Source organism: Chaetodon trifascialis, chromosome 2 (assembly GCF_039877785.1).
Source record: "Chaetodon trifascialis isolate fChaTrf1 chromosome 2, fChaTrf1.hap1, whole genome shotgun sequence".
Classification (NCBI taxonomy): Eukaryota; Metazoa; Chordata; class Actinopteri; order Chaetodontiformes; family Chaetodontidae; genus Chaetodon; species Chaetodon trifascialis.
The window spans coordinates 31,967,206-31,990,870 of NC_092057.1; the positions used below are offsets into that span (position 1 = coordinate 31,967,206).

At 40.8% G+C, this 23,665-nt stretch overlaps 2 protein-coding genes across 7 annotated transcripts in view; one reads left to right on the plus strand and one right to left on the minus strand.

The window, feature by feature from the left end:
* The first annotated feature begins 8,066 nt into the window (after window positions 1–8,066).
* On the plus strand, window positions 8,067–18,275 carry spcs3 (signal peptidase complex subunit 3). Its single transcript, XM_070987500.1, has 5 exons — window positions 8,067–8,301; window positions 10,570–10,643; window positions 10,939–11,015; window positions 11,984–12,099; window positions 16,478–18,275. Exons 1-5 carry the CDS (start codon window positions 8,159–8,161, stop codon window positions 16,608–16,610), a joined length of 543 nt encoding a protein of 180 aa, XP_070843601.1. The 5' UTR covers window positions 8,067–8,158; the 3' UTR covers window positions 16,611–18,275.
* A 2,699-nt stretch (window positions 18,276–20,974) lies between these two features.
* The window catches only part of kdm2aa (lysine (K)-specific demethylase 2Aa), a 47,652-nt gene continuing 44,961 nt past the window's right edge, over window positions 20,975–23,665 (minus strand). For all 6 annotated transcript variants that reach the window (XM_070987381.1, XM_070987372.1, XM_070987396.1 and 3 more), the window contains 2 exons: window positions 22,259–22,477; window positions 20,975–21,415 (listed from right to left, as the gene is read on the minus strand). In XM_070987381.1, coding sequence (XP_070843482.1) covers window positions 21,234–21,415; window positions 22,259–22,477 — 401 coding nt within the window. In that variant the 3' untranslated portion in view covers window positions 20,975–21,233. The remainder of the gene's footprint in view (window positions 21,416–22,258; window positions 22,478–23,665) is intronic.

Consider the following 23,665-nt stretch of genomic DNA (forward strand, 5'->3'; position numbering starts at 1 on the left):
ATATATAAATTTAGGTCTGATTGTATGTGCTGACTCAGATAGTTGCATTGAATCGTGGCTGTTGCTAATTATTGATCGCACTGTGCGTACGATGACTGACCAAGCACTGCTGAAAACACCATTAAAACCATGCTGCCGTCTTGTTGACAGTGTGATATATGGCGTCATCAACCACATTTTCAGTGGATAGCCGTTATCACCTAGCAGCCACCCATCCAGAGGGGTGTCCCCCTGAAAGACTGTAGGGATGCCAGAATTTTCCAGGATGAACGAGTCATGTGCCGACCCGGGGAAAATGGCATACACGTTTGTCACCAGGCAATTTGAGTCACAGATCACCAAACATCCTGTGTACATTCAGTCAGGGTGAGTGACCATTACGCGTGCCGAACACGCTTGCGATGTGGTCAGATGAGATACTGATCAAAATATATAAATTTTGGTCTGACTGTATGTGCTGACTCAGATAGTTGCATTGAATCGTGGCTGTTACTAATTGTTACTAATTGCAGTGAAATGCCAGACACTGTGGTAACCTGCCTGTGAGGTATTGGTGACGTGAGCGCACAACTCCTCCAGTTTACGAAAATCCACTTGCCCGGTGGTGCGCCACTGGTGCACAGAGTTGAGCAGATCTGGGGTGGCAAGCTTTCAGCGCACTTTTCAACCGCCGGCATGGACTGAAATGGAATGAAAATCCAAATCCGCCGGCTGATTATGCCGACACCTCCCCCTACTGCAACACCCATCCTGGCGCACCTCTGTACACCTTGGTTTACCAAAATACCAAGTGCACCATGCGCCTGCCTGCACTGCACGAAAATACCACTGCACGGGGTGTACAGCCTGCGCCACGCTGGCGGCGGAATCAAAAATAGAGTCCCATGTTTTGATAGTTGTAAGCACCGGTTATTTCCAATCAATGAGACTGAGACGGCTCCATGTGGAAGTGCTGGCAGCCATTTATTTTTCAGCCATAACATCCACCAAACCACAAGGCAGGGGCGCTCGAGGATAGCGCATGAACTAAACCACTGCCATAACAGATGACACATTAGACTTTGTGCCATATTTAACACTGCCTTGATTTGAAATGAAATACTGTCAAATGGTGCTATTTTATCCTGATCATCCATCCATCCATTTTCTATGCCGCTTATCCCTTTTCGGGGTCTCGGCTGTCAACAGGCGAGAGGCAGGGTACACCCTGGACCGGTCGCCAGCCGATCGCAGGGCACATATACACAACCATTCACACTCACACTCACACTCACACTCACACCTAGGGGCAATTTAAAGTCGCCAATCAACCTAATGAGCATGTTTTTGGTCTGTGGGAGGAAGCCGGAGTGCCCGGAGAGAACCCACGCATGCACGGGAAGAACATGCAAACTTCACACAGAAAGGCCCGACCTGGGAATTGAACCTGCAACCTTCTTGCTGTGAGGCACGCGCACTACCTGCTGCGCCACCGTGCAGCATCCCGATCATCATTTTGATGATTTTGGTGAAATTGAGGCTCTTTTCCTTTTCCCACATCCTCCTGTGTTTCCTTTTTCACATCCTCCTGCTGGGGCCTTCCAGGCAGGTGAGTTTCCAATACAGGTATGTTGGTTATTTTAAACACGGACATAGCGCATGTCCACTTTAGCGCGTCTGCTGATTTCACCACGTCACTCAAACCACACAAGCCTGGTATCATATGAAAGCAGAGAGTCCGGAGGTCCTGGTTGTTTACATAAAGAGGAGGGGTTTCTGGCAATCACTGGGTTGCTGAGACATTGACCAGTCTAACTGCACTGTTAATCTCAGTGCCCCTTGTCATTTACCGTCATGAACTTAAAGCACAGAACAGGTGGACACAAATGCACAACTCGGAGGGGTTCAATGCAAGAGAATTGAAATGCACTGAACTCAAATGCAAGAGGTAATCAGGGGAGATGGGAAACAGGTGGGGAGAACAATCAGGGAGCAGGTGTGACGAGACATGGGAAAAGGCGTGCAGGGAGTGAACCTAAAACAGAAACACAAAGTTAGTGATATCAAAATAAAACACGAAAGACAAGACATGAAATGTGCACAAAACAATACAGAGAGTAGACAGACATGACAATTACACATTGAATGGGCAGAGCACACAGACACACTGCTGAGCAGCACTACTGACCATTCACCTCAGGCTGAGGAAAAGTGGCTAGCTAGAGCACACACATGCAAATGTAAAAAAGGGGTGCTGTTATTGGTTGAAAATGCTGGTATGCAACGTTTCTTATTTCTTTAACCTTATACATGCATGAGTTGTCAAATTTTTTATTTGATTGTATCAGTGCAGATGTGGAAATTGTGCAACAATGTAGTCAGAGCATGACAACAAATGCTGCCAGGAGGTGCCACAGGTCACAGTATCTTTACCTACACTTACAGTATGATTGCAGTGTATGATTGCAGATAACATGCCACTGCAGATACTCACTTTATGTTATGCATAACAGGTTAGAAGACGGCCGCAGCAGCTGGATGAAAGGCCTCCATGCATGATCGACCATCCAGGTTTAGAACCTGTTTGCCTAAATGTGCATACAACACTTCACTACGGGTTCACTACGGTCACTACGGTCCTTTACAGCTATGGGGGACAGAGCAGTGAGTTTCATCCATAATAACCAACTTCACTGTTCATACGCCATAATAAACAAAATAAAGTCAGTCATATTTTTTCTTGAACATATAGCCAAGTTTTTCTTTAGCAAATACTGTATATTACACATTTATTAACATGAAACATTTTACAGATATACAATAAATATTTATTGACCGCAGTAATGAATATTTGTACATGGAAATACAGTACAAGTGAAGGATTCACTGAATCCATATTAGAAAAATCTTCACGCGGGCCTCCAGAGGGATATTGCCTTCGCCGATGGCCTCCAGAGGGATATCACCTTCGCCACTGTTCTCCAGAGGGATATCGACTTCGCTGATGGCCTCCAGAGGGATTTCGCCTTTGCCACTGTTCTCCGGAGGGGTATCGCCTTCACCTTTGCCACAGGCCTCCAGAGGGATATCGCCGCTGTTCTCCGGAGGGGTATCGCCTTCATCTTCGCCACTGGCCTCCAGAGGGATATTGCCTTCGCCGACATCCTCCAGAGGGGTACCACCTTCACTGATGGCCACCAGAGGGGCTTCACCTTCGCCGCCATCCTCTGGATGGGTTCCTCCTTCACCGACGTCCTTTGGAGGGGTACTGCCTTTGCCGATGTCTCCTGGAGGGGTATCGCCTTCGCTGCCGGCCGCTGGAGGGATATCGCCTTTACCTTTGCCGCTAGCCTCCAGAGGGATATCGCCTTCGCTGATGGCCTCCAGAGGGATATCGCCTTCGCTGACAGCCTCCAGAGGGATTTTGTCAACTGTGTTATGGACAAAAGTTGTGTTGTAGAAGACCTGAATGAAGTACTATGCATTTGATAAAACAATTGTTTGCAACCTCTTGGGTCTATTCATCCAGGGTTTTGTTGTTGTTTGTCTAACTGATAACTGCTGCACGGTGTAGCAGCAGGTAGTGCGCGTGCCTCACAGCAAGAAGGTCGCAGGTTCGATTCCCGGGTCGGGCCTTTCTGTGTGAAGTTTGCATGTTCTTCCCGTGCATGCGTGGGTTCTCTCCAGGCACTCTGGCTTCCTCCCACAGACCAAAAACATGCTCATTAGGTTAATTAGTGACTCTAAATTGCCCCTAGGTGTGAGTGTGTGTGTGAATGGTATGTGCCCTGCGATCGGCTGGCGACCGGTCCAGGGTGTACCCCGCCTCTCGTCCGATGACAGCTGAGATAGGCTCCGGCCCCCCCGCGACCCCGAAAGGGATAAGCGGCATAGAAAATGGATGGATGGATGGATGGATGTCTGATGATATTCTGTGGGACATTATCATTAAGAATGACTATTTTTTCAACACAAATCCATATTACACTGAATTTAAAAGTTACTCAACATTATTATGTAAGTCACTCTCTAGAAATGTCCCTCATCATTTATATTACAGTTTAGCCAACATTTAAAATAATTATGGCACAAAAATCACATGTAACACAGTTGACAACAGAATAACACACTTGACAGGAGTAACACAGTTGACGACACATTAGGAAAAGAAGAGAGAAACCTTTCTTTGCAACAAAAACTTTATTTTGATTGATTGATTTTCAATTGAATAGTTTTTTAACATTGCAACATTTTTTAACATTGCCCCCATCCCCTCCCATCAGTCCCTTCTGTCCATTCTTTCTTTGATCAGTCCTTCCTTCCTCCCAATTAGGGTTCTCAAGAAGGAATTTCTTATGCAAGTTTCTCATAGTGTCATTCAGGAACTTTTCTGTTTTGTTGAACTTCCCTCTTGTAATTGTTTGAGATTTCCCAGCAGTTAGGCGACTGTTCTCATCCCTTGTCAAGAAGGGCAGAACTTTATTGCACAGTTTGTAGCACAGGGATTTGTACTTCACCTTGTTGATGATGGAAGACTCACTGTGTTTTTGTTGTTTTCTAGAAATTGCAAGGTTCTCCTGAATTCTTCTCTTGAACTTATATTTTTTCAAAATCTTTCCTGAAACTGCAGTTGCAATTACCTATGTTTTTTGTTTTTGGTCAAGGTGAACTTTGTGCGTATGTTGTCCAGCAGCATGGTGGAAAACTAACGTTTTGTGCACTTCTCTAGGCACAGGCAACCTTCCTAACAAGTGCTGGGTTTTTGATCTGGGTGATTCTGAATCTTGCTGAGTCTTTTTCTGAATTTGTCAGTTTTTCTTTTCTTGTTTGAGTTTTGCTGTCAGATCCTGAATTTCCCTATACAGTTTGGAATCCCTCCTCTTGATTTTCTTCCTTCTAGCACTACGATGTCTGAAATGATACGCCAACAAAGAAATCGTCTTTCACTTGATATCACAAAACCATGTCTCCACCCCTGACTACCCCATTCCCCACCTTCCACCTTCCTTGCCATGAAAGGCCTTATGTCTGTAAAGGCAATGCACATGCTAATGTTAACTTTACACACTACACTACTTTACTCTTTTCATCATGATTGTATGATCAAATCTATTTTCTAAAACTTTTTTGTTAAATAAATTTCTACCTTGACATCTGAGGCTCAACTTCTTCAGGATTCTGTGAGATGGAGTAACCTGGTTCTCTATCACTTTCTTTCTTTCTTTCTTTGGCCTGGCGTTGGGCTCTTCTCCAATGGCATCTCTTGTGTCTCTTCTCCCTCTCATTCAAGTCTTGAACTGTCTTCATCTTCCCGAGTCATCTGTCCTCATGCCACTTTTCTCTGTGTTTCTTTAAATATGCATTCCTTTTCTCAGGAACGGCATCACGCTGAGCCCTGTACTGGTAGTAGTAGATAACCTCATCTCCCTAGCACAGGAATGACCATTTAGTAATAGTATGTAACATTATTGTAACGTTGTCATTGATTTAAAAGAGCACTTCATAGTTTTTCAACCTAAATTGATAGGGCTAAAATTACATATGTCAACAGGGAACTGTCATGTCAAACCACTGAAACATGTCAAAATGATCCATGAAATTAATGTTTTAGGCTATGAAATGGAATATGTCACAGGAATGCTCTTTAATCATGTAGCGAAGTCTAATTAGAGTGTAATGATGTATTCAGTGTATAGATGATATCCCTGTATCATTCAAATCATGGTTTATGTAGTCTAATTGCTATTATGGCCCCCGATTGTGGAACAGCCTGCCGGAGAGCCTCAGGGCTGCAGAGAATGTTGATGTTTTTAAAAAGAGGCTCAAGACCCATCTTTTTAATCAGGCTTTTAACTGACTCATTTAGCTGTTTATAATTTCTTAAGCTGACCTTTATTCTTACATTTTCTAATATTATATATATTTTTTATTTTTTATTGGGTTACCTCAATGTTTTATTTCAGTTGTTTTAGTCATTATTTATGGTCTATTTTATACATTCTATTGTTTTATTCTCAGTTTTAGCTTCTATACCTTTTATCTTATTTTACTGTTCTAGCCCCTCATTTTCCAGTGTTTCCTCCTGGGGGCCTACCACACCGGGATTTGATTCTGGTTCACCGATGGGGGTGCTGTTCTGTGGATTGCCCTGGCCCAGGTAGCTAGAGAGCTTTACACCTTGGTGTGGAGCCTCCTGCCTGCCTGGCTGGGGTGGTCCCTGTGTCAGCGCCCCCGCAGTCATGGACCATGATTCCTCTCGGTGTGCGTGGCCCCCAAATGGTAGCTTCTTCCACACCTCGGTTCTCGGTGCCCAGCCATGTCTCCTCAGCGACAGTTAGTGTATGTATGTGGGTGTGTGTAAGTTTGTGTGTGTGGGTATGTATGTCTGTCCATGTATGTGCATGACTGTATGTAATTGTGTATCTCTGTGTATATTTGGGGGGGGTGGGAGGTTTGGGGTCACACTGCTTTTTAATGTTGTTGTTTTTAACCCCTGTGAGGCACTTTGTATTACTATAAAGTATGAAAAGTGCCATATAAATAAAGTTGATTTGATTTGATTTGAAGTAATTACACCTACAAAGGTGCATTCATCATGTCATTTCTATGTAATAGCAATAGTTTCAATTAATAGTTTCAGGTCAGTTGAGTTATTCCCTTATATGTATCATTCAAATCATACATTTATGTAATTACTACCTTATTACACTTGTATATATTTCATCATGCAATTTATGTGTAATAACAATTTAATCAAGTTAATGTGTTTAAACCAACTATGCTCAATAAGCATGAACTATGAAAATAAACCCTGCCAAAATTGTCAACCGTGTCATTCCCTGTGTTACACTTGATGGGTAACAGTTGACATGTAACACAGTTGACATTTTCCTCCATTTTTGGCCTTTGTGCTAGCTACAGACGTTGAAGATGTCACCACATGACTATTATCAACTCATATTTCTTTGTGCTTTCTTTACATTTTTGTCATTAAAACATCTTACGTAAGTAGACAAGAAAATGTTGATAACACAGTTGACAAACAATTAATCCACTCCATGTGTAGACAATCATTTTGATGAAATATTAACGAGGAGGAGTTGAAACTTACCACACTGTCTTCAAGGTTCCTGCCAAAAAGTATGTGCCCTCCAGCAATGTGAGTCATGTGACTTTGGAGCAAACCATTGGGGGTTATAGTGGGTAACACAGTTGACAATGATTTCTTGGACACACATAAAGTGAATAATTTCATGTACATTAATGTTTTAAATAGATTTAACAGCTCTATCATGTATTAATGATTACTGAACAATTTGATTTTTGAACAATTAATGCTGAAATAATATATAAAAACATGTATTCTATTGTTAAGTTTTAAGAGCAAACTTGACATTTAAGAAATTGGACGGCACAAAACTGCAAATTCCAATATATAATTTGCTTTTTTTTTTTTTTTTTTTTTTTTCAAATTATGTAAACTGTTAACTTTTTGCATTAAATAAAACAGAAATATCATCCAATATAAAATTGGTCATTGTTTGAAATAATGACCAATAACATTTGGTAAAATTGACAGATACAGTCCATGGACTTGAAATGCACCCCTAATTATAGAATCACGCGACCGCTTGGATGTACGTCATACTGCATTGTGCGAATAAGAAGTTGCATCAAGTTAACGGTGATACACACAAAAACGGAAGTACATCAATTTTGTCTTTCCCAGAGTAAAAAAACAAAACAAAACAAAACAAAACACTGCAATGAGTTAAATCTTTTTCATTACAGTAGACTCTTTCGCAAGCTGCTTGTCCAAAATCGGTAATTAATTATTTCGTTGCACATTGTTGGTCAGCTTGTTGAAAACGTTATAAAGGGTCGAAACGATCCCCTCTTGGGGTACTTGAATGTAGCCAACTAAAGTCAAATTTTTAAAAGTGTATCTTCATTTACCAAACCATTCCTTACATCCCTTCATCCTTACCAGATTTATTTCGATGACAAAAAATGACGGTATTTAGAAATGCATTTGAAAGGCATGAACAGGAAGTACGTGTTGATTACATGAACTGTACTTCCTTTTTCTTGCTAGCAAACTCATACTTCCTTTGCAGTACATCTGGTCTTGAATGACTGTTGTTCTAATCATTCCTCTAGTCGTAGCTCCTACTTAAAGATGAACACGGTTCTTTCAAGAGCTAACTCTTTGTTCGCCTTCTCTCTGAGCGTTATGGCCGCCTTAACTTTTGGCTGTTTCATCACGACAGCGTTCAAAGACAGAAGAGTTCCCGTGGACATCCACGTCGCTAAAGTCATGCTGTAAGACTCATCGTCGTTCAACAGCTGTTAGCTTGAAGTGCTTTCACAGTGCCCTGTTATTCTGTACGATATTGTAGCTATGCAACATTTATTACCGATGCTTTAACGCCCTTAATGTTAATGAGCATTTCAAAGACTACTGGTCGGTGCTAAGTCATGAGCCTTCTGGTGGTATTTGGCCAGACTTCGCAGTTTGATATTTACTGTGCTTGAAACTCTCGTGCATGCACTTGGAAATATATACATGTCAGTTTTAGCAGGTTGTATCAGCCTTATACTGTAAATATAGTCCGAAATAAGACAAGCAGGAAGTGCCTGTAGAGTGAGGAACACCGTTGAAGTCTCCATTGAACATCTCGCACCTGCTAATAAATAAGTGACGTACATACAAGCACAGATAAAGAAATCCAGCAAATATGGAAAATTGTCAGGTACTGAGAGTTTTAACCGAATACAAAGTAACATGCTTATTCTTGTTACTTACTTTTTGATGACACATCTCTTAGGTCAGTGTATTGTTCCGTCTACACAGTATTGCATTTAGGCAAACTTGTATGACAGCTTGTGTGTAGACATGTGAAAAATAATAAAAACAAAACTAGCTACATTAACCTTAAGTGTATTTAGTCAAATTATGTCGGCATTTATATTAAGCATGTTTTAATAACACTTGAAAATCTTGTGCAATGCTAAAGCCATGGCATAGAAACAGATCAGGGAACAGGTAGTGTAAAACAAGCATTTTTTTTTTTTTCAAAGCAATTTTTTCAGACAGATTAGATTCTTTCTTCTTAAGTAAATGCATGTAACAATAAAAAAAATCTTAACCTAAAATGAAATTCATGTTAACAGTTGAACTGAGTGTCTGTAAATAAGTGTGTTAACTTAATAGCTGTGACCGGTCCAGGGTGTACCCCGCCTCTCGCCCGTCGACGGCTGGGATAGGCTCCAGCACCCCCCGCAACCCCGAAAGGGATACGCGGTATAGAAAATGGATGGATGGAACTTAATAGCTGTATGTAGACATTTAGTACTTCATTGACTCACAGGCTATGACTGAATTTCAATAAACCATCCTCTGACAAAATGTAATCACAAAATCGAGGTGAAGTTGGCATGAAGTTGGATTTTTGCCGGACATTCACTCCTGGTTGCGTTCTAGCTTCCATGTCATGTGACCTAATGACTCCAAACCAACCCAGGACTGTTTCACTACTCTGGACAAATAAGACTCACCACATTTTAAAGTCCCTTAATTTACAATGGGACAATTTCAGTTTCCTTTTTTGGCCTTTTCCAATGCTGTTTTGTCCATTTGCGCACACTGGGCGCAAATCATATAAAAATTCAGCAAATCCTATATGATGACTAGATGGCTGTGTAATCAGCTCTCATAGTCATCACATAGGATTTGTTGAATTTTTATATGATTTGATGCATTCATATATTTTTTTTCATTGTTTTTGTCAAACACCAAGTTGTATACATAATTGTGTCAGGTGTCTTATTATTAGCCATATCCAAGTGCACTTGTGTCTACATCAGAGATCACATTATAAATGTATTTTCACTATAGTTGTAAGGCTGCACACATAGCACAAGTGTGCTCGTCAAAGACTGAACAAGATCTTTTTTTTGTATTTATTTACCAAACATTGTAATTCAGGTATATTCTGCTTGACTGATTTAAAAACGTATACACCTGATGCCTCTGGGGTTTGGAGAGCCAGCTCTCTCCTCACTCCTCATGTCAAGTTTTCGACATTTCAGATTTGCCAATTTTTCCATAAAATTTTTCCATATTTACATAAGACGGGCACTAAAATACACCGTGATGGGGTGTGTCGCATTTCTCCAGTGTAGTAATAATATCCAATATGTATTTTGAGTCATTAAGTCACATGACGTGGAAGCTATTGAAAAAAACTACGACATGGAGTGAATATCCATCGAATATCCCAATTCATGCCAACTTCACCTCATTAATCAAAATCAAATCAAAAAATCAAAATTAATCAAAGCTGCTATTTATGGTAGCACCAGTCAGAACTAATGTCATAAACATCAATTTCTTTAGTTCTGACATATCCCAAATCCCTCACCCTTAATCACATGGGTAGCTTCCAAAGGAGACCCCTCTTTACATTCACAGACATCCTGCTGTTTTTTAAGAAAAGCTTTAGGTTGGAAGCAGGTTTTGCCTGAAATCACTCTCTGTCCCCGTCATTACTCTTCCTTCATCCTTCCTTTTCCCTCCCTGTTTAACAGGAAGAATGTTGATGACTTCACAGGACCTAGAGAGCGCAGCGATCTGGGTTTCATCACCTTTGACCTCTCAGCTGATATCCTTTAGAATACTGCTGTTTAAAATGGCATGCACTGTACTGCACAGTACATCTAAGTAGAACAAAGAAGTCTTATTTTAGTTTCAGTTCTTTCTACAGAAGCCTCTGAGAAATAGACCTGTCTCCATGTTCTACAATAGCAGTTTGTTTCCTGAGTTTCTGCTCTGTTGTGTCAGTGTGTTGCCATACTTCCTGTGTGATGAGAGACAGTGGTGAGAAAGGAGTGAACTCAACCAGCTCTGGTTCTGCAGGGTAAATGTGTGTTCTCTTGTTGTTCCTCAACTTTTCCTACATTTGCAGCCAATTTTTGACTGGAACGTGAAACAGCTGTTTCTCTATCTGTCAGCCGAGTATGCCACAAAGAGCAATGTAAGTCATAGTCCTCACACACACACACACACACACACACACACACACACACACACACACACACACACACACACACACACACACACACACACTAAGGTTAGACTGACAGACAGGCACATTATTGGCCTTTCATTAAGAAGTGTAATTATGAGCAGATCAGGTTTGTCTGCCTGTGTTTGGTTATATAGCATGTTCACTTGAGCTTTATAAATGACATTCTGTAAAAATGATCCTTTAATTCCGAGATCTCAGAGTATTCCTTCACTTTTCACCACCATTACCTCGTGCTGTAGAGAGTGAGATGTAGAGAACGTTAAAGTAATGTTGCAAGTTTTCCAAAGCTAGCTGAGCAGAGTCTGCAATACAATACAATATTGTAACATCTGTGTATGTGCATGTCAGTCAGTTAAAAATGAAATGTTATTATTTATGTAAATTGTAAAATGAACTGGACCTAAAACTGAAACATGGAAACATGCACAAGCACTTGCATTAAAACAAATAGCTCGTAAAATATGTAAAAGCAAAGAATGATCACAATGTCAGAGGCCTTGTAGAGATCTAAAAAATGTCAAATTCTACCTTTCTGAAGCTTATAATGTTCATGGTTGGTTATAACTATGTGTTTATTGGACTGTCTTATATTGAAATGTGTTTCTAATATTCTTCTCCACTCATGTTTGTGAATGGGGTGGCAAAACATTATCAGCACTTGTTGATACCTCTCTGACAGAGTTGATCAAAACTGACCTTTACTGTCTTTGTGAAAATAGAATTTATGGCTGAGTGAGCTGTTGTACTGCATTGCATTCGATTTGATAGGTGTACTAAACAAAGTGGCCACTGAGTGTAAATGTCAAAATATGTAATATAATATGGAATTGATCAATGGATATTGTCACCGACAAACTGTGTGTGTGTGTGTGTGTGTGTGTGTGTGTGTGTGTGTGTGTGTGTGTGTGTGTCAGTCCCTAAACCAGGTGGTGCTGTGGGATAAGATTGTCCTTCGAGGTGAAAACACCAAACTGAACCTCAGAGACATGAAGTCCAAATACTTCTTCTTTGATGATGGGAATGGGCTCAGGTTAGACATGCATGAACACAGGCAAATACACCCACACACATTGTACAGCTTTCAATGTATATTTCATGGCTATCTGCCTATTGCCTATTGATATTTCTTAGAGAAATTTGACCTGACAGTGTCAAGAGTCACCCAAGTCTTATTGGTTTAATCTTTTGGCACCATGAATGAAAAGTACAAAATTTTGTTGTACTTGTTCTTAACATCTCAATTTTCTGCTAATTTTCTTATTATAGAGAAATATTGTTCCATTTAGTTCACTAAATTAGTTACTATTACTTAATTATAGTTGCTAATGACCTTTCAGATTTTACACAACCTATCATTAGTGTATGAAATGATACGTAAGGATTCAACGACCCAGCAGTTTACAAAAAATGAGCACCACCACAACCAGTTACAACATGAATATACTATTTGCATGTTCTTAGCTATAATAATCTGACAATATTATACATACACACACACACACACACACACACACACACACACACACACACACACACACACACATACACATATGTGTGTATATATGTGGCTGTGGCTCCTGGCTGTGTATATATATACATAAACACACATGCATACATATATATATATATATATATATATATATATATATATATATATATATATATATATATATATATATATATATATATATATATATGTGTGTGTGTGTGTGTGTGTGTGTGTGTGTGTGTGTGTGTGTGTGTGTGTGTGTGTGTATATATGTATATATATATGTATATATATGTATATATGTGTGTGTGTGTGTGTGTGTGTGTGTGTGTGTGTGTCATATGATGGTTACTGATGACACCATCATCAATAAGATTTTGGGTGACTCATCATCCGTCATCAGTAACCAGAGGAGCCTGTTCAGTGGAAGATTGCTCCTTCCCAGGTGCAGGACGAACAGACTGAAACACTCTTGCCCCTCATGCCATCAGACTGTACAAGTCCTCACTCTGGTTGAGGAGTTAACATGGGACAGGGGGTGGGAAGGGAAGGAGCAATTGTGACACTGTGCAATAACTAAACTGAAAGTGTACAATATTCCATAACAACATAAATTGGCTGTGCATTAATCTTACCGGTCTACTAAAGTTCACTTCATCATTGTATATATTGTTTAGCACATATTTTTCTCTATTTTTATTGTATTTTATTACCTTTTTACCTGCATCACTTTGAGCTGCTGGAACTCCAATTTCCCTGAGGGGTCCTCCCAAAGGGATCAATAAAATTCAATCGAATCGAATCGAATCGAATCGAATCGAATCTAATCTAATCTAATCTAATCTAATCTAATCTAATCTAATACATGTATAACCCTCCATAAATTGTCCTCAAATCAAGTAGCAATCCTGAGGGATTCCATTCACGTCTAAATCATTTGGATAACAGTATTCCAGGTTTTAGTGTTATCTTGCAACTGAACTAGGAGAGTGTCCCATCATGGAATTGCATTCTTACACTGTAACATTTGAAACAGAGTGGCCATCACATAACTGAGGGTTAGACCAATGAATCAGACTGGTAGTTTATCAGGTTGTTATGAAGTGCACTCCTGATCAAAATTTTAAGACCAGTTGAAAAATTGCAAGAATTTACATTTTGCACTGTTGGATCTTAAGAAGGTTCTAAGTAGAGCTTCAAAATGCAAAAAGAAGAAATGGAAGTGAGACAAAAAAATTTGAGTAAGCAATTTATTGCAAACAAGTATTAAACTGAAACAGGCTGTTCATTAGCTGATCAGAAGTTTAACACCATATCTCAAAAACCCCCAGAACCCCCTAAAATAGAATTAAAATGTTCAAAAAAGGATTCAGTAATGAGTAGCTGTGCCATTGTTGTTAATCACCTCAAAAATTTGTTTCGGCATGCTTGATGCTAGTGTTTGCAGGAGGCTCCTGTGTCAGTTCTGTCTAAAGCTGATATAGGAGCCTGAACACGTGACAAAATGAAAACAAGGTATTCTCACATATATGGTCTGCATTTCTTAATAAAACTGCAATGTTTGTACAAAATATGACAATCTGGTGTTTTTTAAAGAGAGCATTTTCAGTGATTTACCTCAAGGACCAAATGACTAAATACCAGAACAGAGTTCAGGTGTCTGATGATGTTTGAAAGACTGCTACAGAAGCAAATTTGAAATTGAAGTAAGTAAATATTCTTTGTGGTCCTAAAGGCAATAACAGTACTCCTGAATTGGGACGTTTCTCCACCATGGCAATTGATTTGGGGAGATCTCACAGTCAACGCCAGTGAATGAATGATTTAAACTCTTTATCATTGGAAAAATCACCAACGTTGTCTCTCTTCCCACTGTAAAAATTGTGCCAATCCCATATTGGAATGCACAAAAATCATAATTTTGAAATTTCCTCAGTCATTATGTAGACTTAAGACTACCAAATGTGAAGAACTAATCCAGCAATTGAGTATTGTCATTACTTAGCAGCATAACATTGGTGGACTGACAGGAGACAGATAAAAAAACAAAGGGCAAAACAAAGCATCGGTGGCTGACATATCCTAGTATGGGTCAGACAAAAGATGAATAAAAAAGCCCCTCATGCATTGACCGTGAGACTTCAGCAACTGGCACTTATCACATGCTCTCATGACACAAGTCCATTGTCTCATGCAGTGAACAATACATTTATACTGATAAAGGCACAAAAAGAGGACAATGCCCTGCTGGCACCAGTATCCCTCCCTCTCCTTTCACTATGCGCTCGCAGGCAGGAGTGACAGTTGAGTCACTATTGTTATAGGATGGGGACACACTTTATTGCGATTCCCAATAATAGTTTATTATTGTGACTGTATGCCTCTGCAAAAACATGAATGTAATTGAGAAATTTCCCGACATACCCTGGTTAGGTTTGGTCTCCCGATGTAAGCTATGATGTCTAGAGATTAGCAAGTGTGCTGATCAACCATACTTATTCATCATTGACCATGATTACTAATTTGAAATTATTATGACCTGACCCCTGCAGTGGGTAGTGTCAAATAGTGCCTACTCATACAATCACCAACTTCACCGATATTTGATCTCACTCCAAACTAAATTTACTCATTGTCACTTCTGGCTGTCCAGTGCAGAGAGGGAGAGGCTGCTGCCAGAGGAGCTGCTGACTCCTTCAGTTGATAGCCTACTTTTCACATGCTCACACACCACATCCATTTTCTCACACAGTGAAAAACGAATTTATAAATAATTACAAATTTTAAATAAAGACACGGACAGCGCACAGACTGTCTGAACTGTCTGAGTGAACAGCCTTCTTGTCTTCTGAAGTGTAGTTATCAACTTAGCAGCGCAAGTGCAACAGCGTGGCTGGAACACCAGACTCCGCCCAGTTGAAGTGGGATGCAGAGGGTTTGTGGCATCATCTACGACTAGACTTCTGAGGGAACTCGGATGTCACAGTCAGGCTTTCTGGAAGACAATCAGAGCGCTCCCAGAGGTGGCTGAGAGGAGCAGCCGGTGGATCTGACTCAAGTATAATGACCTAGACTGGGCCCAAAAAATGTCGGCATAAACCACGGGACATCAAAACAACCTACCATGTACAGCAGGGGTTGGAAGAGCATCTATATAAGAACTCCTGTCAACCTCTCAGCGACAGGTTGAACTTCGGTGTGATTGAGCATGGACACATGCTGAGGCCTGATCAGCCTGCAGCAGGCCACCTTGAGGAGGATGTATAGTGATGAAAGGCCGAAATGAAACAGTGATCACGAAGATGTGCCCCATGCTTGTTAGTCTGGAGAGCCCCATCTGTTGATCTGTTGTTGTCCACCATTCCTAATAACTCCTGTGTAAGTGCTCACCTATTGGCATAATAGGACAGTTAACACCTCATCCTGTGTATTTCTGATTCATTGTGGATTTTCCATTTTTTGAGTCAATTTTTTGAGAAATTGTACAGTAATAGGCTAATTAGTCCTTGATTTTTAAAGCAATTTTAATGTCCAGCCCCCGCACTTCTGTTTAATTAAAATCTGCTACCCGAGTACCCCGTCTACACCTTCAAGGTTAATTTATTTGCCATTTTACAACACAGCACTACACAACGAAATACAAGTTTATTTATGCTACATATGGAAAATGCACTCTTAGCTCAGCCCAAGCTGAGTGAAAGTGGATAACAATACTAAAACATCATCAGTCATTTTCTCAGACAGAAAGCTCATCCAGACACACAACACATTATACCACTGTGTACACAGGCTTCTTACTCAGGAGTCAACCTCCTTGTGACATGTAAAATGAACTTCAAGAGCAAGATTGGCAACATCCAGCTTGTGAACATCATTATAAATTCTGAAGTGCTAACTGTCATGTCTGCCTCCTTTGCAGGGCTAATAAGAACATCACTCTGACATTGTCATGGAATGTTGTTCCCAACGCTGGAATCCTGCCTCTAGTGGCTGGAAGTGGACACGTCAGCCTCCCTTTTCCAGATACATATGAGACCACCAAGAGCTACTAGACAGACAGAAACATGTCGGTTCCAGCACATACCATACTGATGAAACAAGATGAGCACAGGCGCAAAGGGATGACTCAAACACTTTGCACTTGTGTTACTTCATAGATGTAAAAGAATTTTTGGTTTGTAATAAAAGTTGAGACCAGAACATGTGTCTTTAAGAATTTTTGAAATAACATCAATAAAGCAGTTGACAGAGAAAGGGTAAGTTCACACAAATCACAAATTTTTTTTTCTTATTGTGACATATATGTCACATTAGGTTTTCCGTGACAATTTTAAGGTTAAAGGCCTGATGTGACATATATGTCACAACGATATTTATCTGATTTGTTTTATATCAGTTTGTTCGAGAAACGTGTTCACAACAGTTAAAATGTAATAAAGGACATGTTATGTAAGCATTAGAATTCTTAAATGGCTTGATGCCGTGGTCGATGCCGCGCAAGGACGTAGTGGAGGACTGTACTGATTTCGGAGGGACGACTTTTGAGGTAAGCGTTGCACATTTAAGTGTGATTATTAATTGTCAATGAACAGTAACTACAACAATAACTAGGCTATAGGCTATAAGCAGCAACTGTAACGTTAGTCAGCAGCTTCTCTCCACACGCGACACGCAGTGTGTGTGCGTGTTGCTATGGTAACGCTCGTGGGGTGCTACTTGCTAACTGTTTAATCATGCTGCTTTTAGACATGTTAGCTAACTTTATCAACTCTGCATCGATTTTCAGAATGAGGGAGTTTGAAGAGAAAGACGCACATAGTCAAAGAGCTGGATTCAGGTTGTAAGAGCAGTTGGAGATGGTCATGGATGATATTAGACACATCAATTGAGGTGAAGCAGGTTAAGCACACTTTCCCGTTGTCAGACTTTTTTTTTAGAAAAGTTGACAAAAAGGGATGTGCTAGGTGTATACTATGCACCAAAGAAATAAATTACTCAAGGTGGTGTCTTCATTCAATCTAATGGAAGACATCATCAACCCTAAAAGTTCAAACGTGAACATTACCACATTCAATGCCATCCAGACAACAAAGTACTACATGAAGGCTAGGGGAATGACAGCAACTGCAATGTTCAGGAGAGAAGATGAAAAGTTTGCTGTTGTAGACAGACAACTGTGCCAGAACATGAGGGCTGCTGGAGGGAAAGACAAAGCACAGAGAGCAGAGAGGCTGATGGAGAAGAGAAGGAGACAGGTGTAGTGGACACTGAACCTACAGTACACGTGTACACACACACTCACACAATCAGTACAACATGTACTCAGTACACAAATACCACAAACAGTGATCGCTATTATTAATTTATTATACCTTATTTTTTGTTACTTGATGTTATGTTGCTACCTTGTTCTTGGACAAGACTATGATTGTATAGCCTAATCATATTAATAAAGTCATTTGGATTTCAGGTGGAGTATGGCTGCAGGAGCTGCTCAGTGAGTGCCAAAAGTGCCGAAAGGACGGCACAAGAACTGGAGAAAGTAGCACGCCAGAGGCATGCAGCAAAACAAAGGAACGCTGCAAGGCGCAATGCTCTAGAGGTCTTGCAAAAAAAATCAAAAATGAAGCGCTAATCAGTTCTCATTGGAAAATGATAAACCTCTGTAATTGTAAATAGTTTTTTGTTAGTTATTAAACACGAATTTGGTTATTGCTTAATCTCTCTGTCTCTTATTGATCTGATGAGCCTCTTATATGTTTTCTGGTTTAACATGTTTTTATTATACCATGCAAGTAAAAGAGCGATCCACCAATTACTAGTACACTTTACACACAATATTGCACATTTGAAGACTTGGATAACAATTTACCTGTTAATCTTTGTCACCTTATGAGTAACCCACTGAAGGTATTTGTTGTCAGACGCAGTGCTACGCTTGCCACCCGCCGCGGCCAACTCTCTTTTTTCAGCTTTCCCTGTTTGCATCCCTGTAACACTGTCGCCGGTTCGAACCCCGCTGTGGGCGCTGGTGGCGTGTCCTCCACCTTGCCCTCTGCTCTGTGTGGAGTTTGCATGTTCTCCCCATGTTCACCCGGGGTGTCCTCCTTGATTAACCCAAAAACAAAAAAACACACACAAAAAAAACATGTAAGAAGATCACCATCTTGACTAATGGTGACGAAAAAGGGTCCCCCCGGGCGCCGGTGTCGGCTGGCAGCAGGCAGCCCACCGCTCCTGGTCTGCTGCGGAGGAACGATGGACCAAGATGGAGAAAATAATTTCATGAAGCATGGCGTGTGTGTGCAGTGCTCAATAAAGTAAATCTTAATCTTAATTTTAGCAACAAAAAACAAGGTTTTTAAATCTAGCTAGTTCGGTCACATACGCTAACCTGGCACACAGACATCTTGGAAATGTTGTTATGGGAACACAAAATTACATGACCTGTCACATGACCAATCAGGATGTTCAGTATGTGAACTTTCCAGGACATTTAAAGGATTTGTGACACCTGTGTCACTGTGGGTTCTTTTGGGTTAATAATATATCAAAAATAATAATGTTGAATGTTGACTTTGAAACCGCTGGATGAATCTCCCCCAGTCCGATTAGGGATTGGCATTTTCACTGGTGTAGGGGTCTGCTGAATTAACACTATCAGAGTGAATGAGTTTCTGTATGTACATGACTGGCTGTCCTTCACTGTGTCATTGTGACAACCCACTCCTACAGATTTTATGCTCGACAGCAGCTGGAGGACATGTCTGAGGTGGTGCACATATTGTAAATCCATCCATCCATTGTCTATACCCGCCCATCCCTTTCAGGGTTGCGGGGGGGCTGACGGCCTATTCTACTGTCAACGGGTGAGAGGCAGGGTACACCCTGTACCGGTCGCCAGTCGATCGCAGGGCAACATACAAGACAGACAACCATTCACACTCACGCTCACACCTAAGAACAATTAATTTCAATTTCAATTTTATTTGTATAGTGCCAAATCACAACAGAAGTTGTCTCAGGACACTTTCCATATAGAGCTGGTACAGACAAAGCTCTTTTATCTACAGAGAACCAACAATTCCCCCATGAGCAAGCACTTGGCGACAGTGGCGAGGAAAAACTTCCTTTTAACAGGCAGAAACAGACTCTGGGTGGGCGGCCATCTGCCTCGACCGGTTGGGTGAGAGAGGGAGAGTGAGACAGACACAGACAGACAGAAAGAGAGAGAGCGACACAGACAGAAATGCAGTCAGAGAGAGAGAGAGAGAGAGACAGAGAGACAGAGACAGAGATGTAGTCACAGTAACAATGACAGTAATAACAGCAGTAGCAGTTGCAGTGGATGTCAGGCAGGGCCAAGGCAGGAGATGCAGCTGCAATCCACAATCCAGATTCAGCTCAGCTCAGATGAGTCACCAATTAACCTAATGAGCATGTTTTTTGGTTTGTGGGAGGAAGCCAGAGTGCTCGGAGAGAACCCATGCATGCACGGGAAGAACATGCAAGCTTCACACAGAGGGGCCCCCGCCCGACCCAGGGATCGAACCAGCGACCTTCTTGCTGTGAGGCACGCGCACTACCTGCTGCTACACCGTGCCGCCCCATAGTGTAAATCGCTTTGCAAAAATGTTATGATCACCAGCCATGCCACTGATGTGGAAAATCTCCTGGTTATGAAAAATTCAAGTGTCCTGCCACAGATGTGACATGACATACATGTGAGAAAAAAGGACACTGCAGTAAAATGTGAAATCGCTGAAGTAGAGCATGTATTAGAAACACAGGAACTCTAATGGCACATCCTTGGTTCCTTGTCACAGCCGATGCAGGTACAGACCACAGTCAGTTTTAAGATAGACACAGGTGCTGAGGTTAGTTGTTCCATCTCACACTACCACAGAGAAGGCGGCCCCACAGTATATCATACTTCATAGGTGTGTATGTGGTAGACATAATGCTTTATTTGCTGTACAATTACTATGAATTGAAAGTTCAGCAAATCACATTTTGACACCTCTGGAAAAAAAAGTGTATGAGTAAAACATTGAGGGAATCTGAACTTGAAACAGAGAATACCACATTAACACTTGCTGTTTCCAAGATTTCCCATATCTTCACTTAAAAGCAGTGCTCCATCCCGGTGCTTTCACATTTAACCAATTAATATTATGTACATACTAGCAATGGAAAGAGAATGTGAATCTTTGAGAAGTCACAAAAATCTTTAGAGACAATGTGAATTAAGAGTTTTTAAAGAAATATTCAGACATTTTGTGAGAAAAGCTTGTTGAGAGGATCGAGTTGATAAATATGAATGTTGAATTTTGAATATTTAGCCTGCTTAACACAAAGACTAGAAGGGGAAAACGTTAGCCTAGCCCCATCAACAGTGAAAAAATACAACTTCCCACAAATCCTAAGAGGTCTTTATTCACATGTTGAAACTGAAGACAATGATATTTTAGGAGCTCTGGAGTGGTTTCCTCTGGGTTCTAAAGTACAGCCAGTTTGGTTTAGTGTTTCTAACAGGACTAACTCCAGGTTTGGTGTTCCTCATGTTGTGAAGGGCAAGATAGACAAAACATTGAGCATATTAAAAAAAATAAATCTGACAAAGCATTTATTCTTCCCCCTTGCAGCTGCAACTGTGCGTTGTAACAAGATGTTTGTTAGTCTATGCGCTGGATGAGCTTCTCCTCCATCATACAGTAGAGGGCGACGTGGGACAAGTCAGAAATGAAGGCGTCACAGGCTCGTCTACTGATGCTCTTACATCCTCTGAGATCCAGCAGAGTCAGACACGAGAGACGCTTCAGGTAGGACAGACAGCCATCTGTCAGCTCACTACAACCTGGACATGCAGACAGAGACAGATGCAGATGCAGATATCAGGAACCGCTGTCATCCTAAATGAAACTTTGCTGTTGTGTGGTTTGTCTGTGCTCAACCAGATGGTTTATGAGGTAAAAAAAGCATGATTCTGCAACCCCACCATAAAACAGTGAGTAGAGTGAGTATGTATGAACTTCCTACAAATCAAAACAGAGCAATTGGTTTTATCTGAAGCAGATCGCTCACTCACATCAATTTCAGGAGTTGCATTCTCCCAGTTTATCTTTTGTTCATTTTAGATAGACTGGACAACCACAGCATGTGCAACTCCAGAACTGTGTGTCAGACACTGTGGTGAGCAGTACTGGGTATAATAACTACTAACAATGAAAGTCGCTGTGTGGACTGAGTACTGCGACATGTTCCTAAAAATCCATGCTTCAGTCTGGATGTGTTTTTCCACAGTTTAATAGAGAAAAAAAAAAAAAAAACTACAACTAAACATGCCACCATACTTATGAACAGGCAAGTAATGTGAAACTAAAAAAAGCAAGCACAATTAATAAACAATATAAATACACATTCAGGGCTCCTACACTGGGCCTCCAGATTGTCCTGTCATCTTATCTATTTACTGTGTGCACTGCTGACTTCAGGTATGACACAGTGACCTGCCACCTACAGAAGTTATCTAATCTATTTAATCTATTTTTTTTTTTTTTTTTTGCTCTTTTAAGGATTGCATGCTTCTTTCTAAGTGTATGTTAAGCAACTTCTACTGCAACAAAGCTGTTTTCCTGCAGGGATCAATAAGGATTTTCTGAATCTGAAGTGAGAGCATGACTATGCTCAAAACACCAACCTGCCAGTGTGAGTTCAGTAAGGTTGTTGCGGGTGTGAGTCCCTGCTGTTGCCAGCAGGGCAATGGATGAGTCTGTTATGTCTTTGCAGTGAGCCAGGTCCAGCCTCTCGAGCTGGGGCAGGTGGCGCTGCAGCAGTCTCAGTGTGGACTCATTAATGTCCAGACCAGACAGACGTAGCGTCACCATGTTTCTCAGTCTGCTGCGAGATGAGTCTGAGCCTAGAGAGACAGATAGAAGAAAAGGTCACATGAGCTAGAAAGGTCAATATGGAGATTACAGGCATGATTTTAGCGAAGTTTTCCTTTTATTCCCTTTAAAGACAGAGCTGTCTATGTCATGATGGGCCGAAAGTTTCCTCAAAGGAGACTTGTTGGACAGTGACATTGGATGTTGAGGAGCCTTCTGTCATCATGCTTTCTGCATGTATTAGTGCCTTATTTATCATGGCAATGATCCATACAATAACCACCTGCAGTTAAATGCCATAGTGCCATGAATAAAATGAAGGTATTATTTAATGTGTATTCTTAATTTCTGAATTTCTTTACTATTTTATAATATACTATTTTACTTGCAAAAATAGTTGCTAACATGAATATTTGCCTCTTTAATCTATATATACCATATTTTCTGGACTGTAAGTCGCTCCGGAGTATAAGTTGCATCAGTCAAAAAATGTGTCATGAAGAGGAACTGAAGAGGCTCTCAAGTCTCATGCATTGGGTGTGAGACACATGCATTTCAACCCGTTAACACACTCACACGCCACACCTTGTATTTGTAAATACTAATAATTAAAATTAATAAGAAATTATAAATATTAAATTAAATCAATAATAAATTACCGGGATAGCGCCCACCAAGTTGCGCCACTATTTCTTATAACAGTGGAACAGGTAGAGGATTTAGTGATGTGTCGGTCACAAATTTATGTGTCATTTATTAGATCAGAGCCGCCGCCATCGCCAAAATCTCACTCTAAACTCAGTTCAAAACTTGAGAGCCCTGGGAAAGCACTGGACTATAAGTCTTATTTATTTAGAATTTTATTTCACAAAAAAACACAAACAGACATTCAACAGACACATCTGGCTGAATAGGTGTCTGGTATGTTAACGTAAAACATTAACAGATAATTAGCTATACAATAGCATAAACATAACATACCCTGGAGGCTGAATACGCTCAATTAACAAGCCAGCGAGTCCAACAAGCAAGTTCACCAAGCTACCAATCACATTCCACGTCACTGAATCCATTGAAATCTTCATCCTTGGTGTCAGTCCTGAACAACTCCACCAACTCTGGAGGAAGATGAAGCGCTGTCTCCTCTTGGCGAGGCTGTCGTCAGACTCAGCATCAGTTCCAGTTATTCTGGCCTTTCTGAATCCCGACAGGATGGTTTC

Bases quoted from the DNA above. Each gene is read 5' to 3' on its own strand.
- spcs3 (XM_070987500.1), top strand. From the start codon at position 8,159: ATGAACACGGTTCTTTCAAGAGCTAACTCTTTGTTCGCCTTCTCTCTG. The intron at 8,302-10,569 runs GTAAGACTCATC...CCTGTTTAACAG, and splicing joins CACGTCGCTAAAGTCATGCT to GAAGAATGTTGATGACTTCA. The intron at 11,016-11,983 runs GTAAGTCATAGT...TGTGTGTGTCAG, and splicing joins AGTATGCCACAAAGAGCAAT to TCCCTAAACCAGGTGGTGCT.